The sequence below is a fragment of the Pygoscelis adeliae genome, unplaced genomic scaffold (assembly GCF_000699105.1).
Source record: "Pygoscelis adeliae isolate BGI_AS28 unplaced genomic scaffold, ASM69910v1 Scaffold794, whole genome shotgun sequence".
NCBI classification, from domain to species: Eukaryota; Metazoa; Chordata; class Aves; order Sphenisciformes; family Spheniscidae; genus Pygoscelis; species Pygoscelis adeliae.
Window position 1 is genome coordinate 29,694 of NW_008824611.1, and position 2,769 is coordinate 32,462.

The 2,769-nt window shown below is 46.4% G+C and overlaps 1 protein-coding gene across 1 annotated transcript in view; it reads right to left on the minus strand.

Moving 5' to 3' along the window:
- Positions 1 to 2,682: 2,682 nt before the first annotated feature.
- The window catches only part of LOC103915525 (claw keratin-like), a 321-nt gene continuing 234 nt past the window's right edge, over positions 2,683 to 2,769 (minus strand). Inside the window, exon 2 of the mRNA XM_009322359.1 lies at positions 2,683 to 2,763. Coding sequence (XP_009320634.1) covers positions 2,683 to 2,763 — 81 coding nt within the window. The remainder of the gene's footprint in view (positions 2,764 to 2,769) is intronic.

The window sequence follows — 2,769 nt, forward strand, 5'->3', positions numbered from 1 at the left end:
GATTACTCAACACTCAAATCTATCAAAAAACCAGATTTTTTTTCCCTCACTCCCTTACACCCCATCTGTAAAACACAGAATGTAGGCACTGCCCTGAGAAGCTTCGTGTGGGAGGAAAAGAGATGCTGTGGGAACAAGTTCAAACTTGTCTCCAGGAAATATTACAAAGGACTGGAAGATTTTAGAACAGATGTCTGTTTTGGAGGCGGCATGCAAAGAAAGGGGAGGATTTTTGCTCCCAGACAAAGAGAAGTAAAGAGAGCAAGCTTAAAGCAGCAAATTAGAAAGGACAAATAGATGCAGGCTAAGTAAAAGGTGGCAGATACAAGGAAAGGAGCTCAGCTGCTGTCTTTATCCAAATTATTTCTGTCTAAAGATCTCTTAGAGCCAAGCTTAGAGGTGTCGATAATCAAGTGCATGGGTTGCGGGGTTTTTTTTTTTCTAATTCTGCAAATAAATTGCAGGTACTCCCCTACCACAGCCTAGCGATGGCTTCCGACCAGCTGGCATGCACCAACCCCTGCGAGGCAAAGTGTCCCCAGCCCCTGGCCACCAGCAACAATGAGCCCTGCGTCGTGGCCTGCGGTGACTCCCGTGTGATTATATACCCACCACCTGTCGTTGTCACCTTCCCAGGGCCCATCCTCACCACTTACCCGCAGCAAACCGTCGTGGGAGCCTCAGAGCCCTCTGAGGTGGCCCTGGCAGCGCCCCCCGCCACAGCACCTCTGCCAGCAGAGGTAACAGGGAGACTGGAGGCAGCAATTGAGAAAATTGCCCCCCAGGTCATTTCCCGACCTGAGCCACGGTGTGCCCCAAAATACTCCTACACCTATTCTTCCCAATGGACACATCCATGCAATTCATACCGCTCCGGAAAACGGCGGACATACTAAGCTCAGCCATGGTGTGCACACAGCAATTTAAAGAAGCAGCAAAGGAAACTCAAGATGCAAATTGGGGGTGGAGCTGATAAGCACCAGCCCAAGTGCTGGGTGTTGTCTGGCTCCAGCTGAAAAGACTGAGAGCTGCAAATGCTCAGCACCTGTGAAAGGCAGGCTCCTGTGTGCATTTTCTGATTTTGCCTTTAGTTTAGAACTGTTATCCTCTGGCTTTCCAGTTTAGTCATCTGCTTACATTGTGCTTTGTCTTATTTCAGTTATATTATTGACACTGAACTTAGAGAGGTGACTTAGGATGCTAGAAATTGCACACAGCAACTGCACCAAAGGAGAAAAAACATTTTTTATAGACTGCACCACTTTGACCCTGGTGATTAGCCAGAGCCTCACTGAACTCCTGGAAAGATGGTCATTATATTCTGTACAATTTTGTTCCAGAATTGTAGAAAAGCTGTCTCTTTCCAAATAAATTTTCTGTACCAAAGTATGTCTTCTGGTTTTCATTACCACATAATCATTTCCTTCTTTGTTTCTTTATCAATTCAATTTATAGTATATTTATCCTTGGTCATAGGTATGCCATGTTTTTTCTTTGACTGCAAATGTCACAAAATTCCAGCAATACTTTTCTATGCAATGTCATTAAACATGTGCTGAACATTTGGCACTCTCCGGGACCAGCCTGAGTCCCTGGCAGTTGCCGCTTGTAACAGCAGTCCCTGCAAGGGCTTGGATAATGCTCAGCTCCAAATTTGCCACGTCCATCTCAGGACAGAGCAGCTTTCCAGCACTTTGCCCAAAGCCCAAAGCAAGGCATGAATACCTGAGTGCAGCCGGCAGGGTCGAGAAATGCACAGCCCACATGCAGCCCTCTGACACACTGTGCAGAACTTCCCTGAGGTCACAGAAGGAAAGATGCCCTCGGGCTGCCCCCAGATGACAGCACTCATGAATGCACTAGCCACATTGCAGGGTGCATACTCAGTGCATCACCCTGAGCATCATGACTGACTGGTGAGAACAGGTTGCAGAGTATGAATGGGAAAGAAGTACGCCACTAGTTTAGTTTTCAGCCCTCTATAGACCTCACAAAACAGAAAGTGCTATTTCACCTTTGAAATGTCTTTTGTGATGAAGCTAATCATTTACTAGTAACTTCCCTACCTTGCAGCTCAAAAGTCTTTTCTAAGAGAAATTCAGAGCTTACACAAATGTTTTTAGCAAATGAATTGCCATCTAAAATTTCACATCATCACTCAGTTATAGACATAATTCCAGCCACAGTGAAGAACAAATTCAGACCAAAAAAAATTATTCATACAATGCAGATTCTTTAATGTCGATGGAAAATGCAATAGACAGTGTCAGCAAGAAGCAAAACAACACAGAAATGACGACTTGGAAAAATGAAAATCATAAGGCTGCAGCAAGGCACAATCCAGGGCTCCACTCCAAAGAAGCCCACCTCCTATTGCAGGATGGGAGTCTCAGAGCTGGGCAGAGCAGGAGAGACAAACATCCGAGGATGAGTACAGCTTCATTGTATCGCAGATAGAGGGAAGCTTTTGTAGGCAGTGCTGGAAAACCTAAACCGGCCAGCTGAAGATCTGCAAGGTTACTCTGTGCAAATAAGCAAGGACCATAAAGTTCAAGCAGCTGCTTTGCCACAGCCTAAAGAGGGGCTGAAAGCTTTCTTCTTCATCTGGTGGTAGAAGACAAGAGGTGCTACTTGTGGAGACAGAGGGCAGATGCAGCACTGAACTCCATGGATATATGGGGTTTAGCAGGGCCCGCAGTTGCCACTGAGGTACCTGTGGCCTCGGCGCCAGCCACTATACGGGCAACCCCCAAAGGCTCCGTAGCCCGC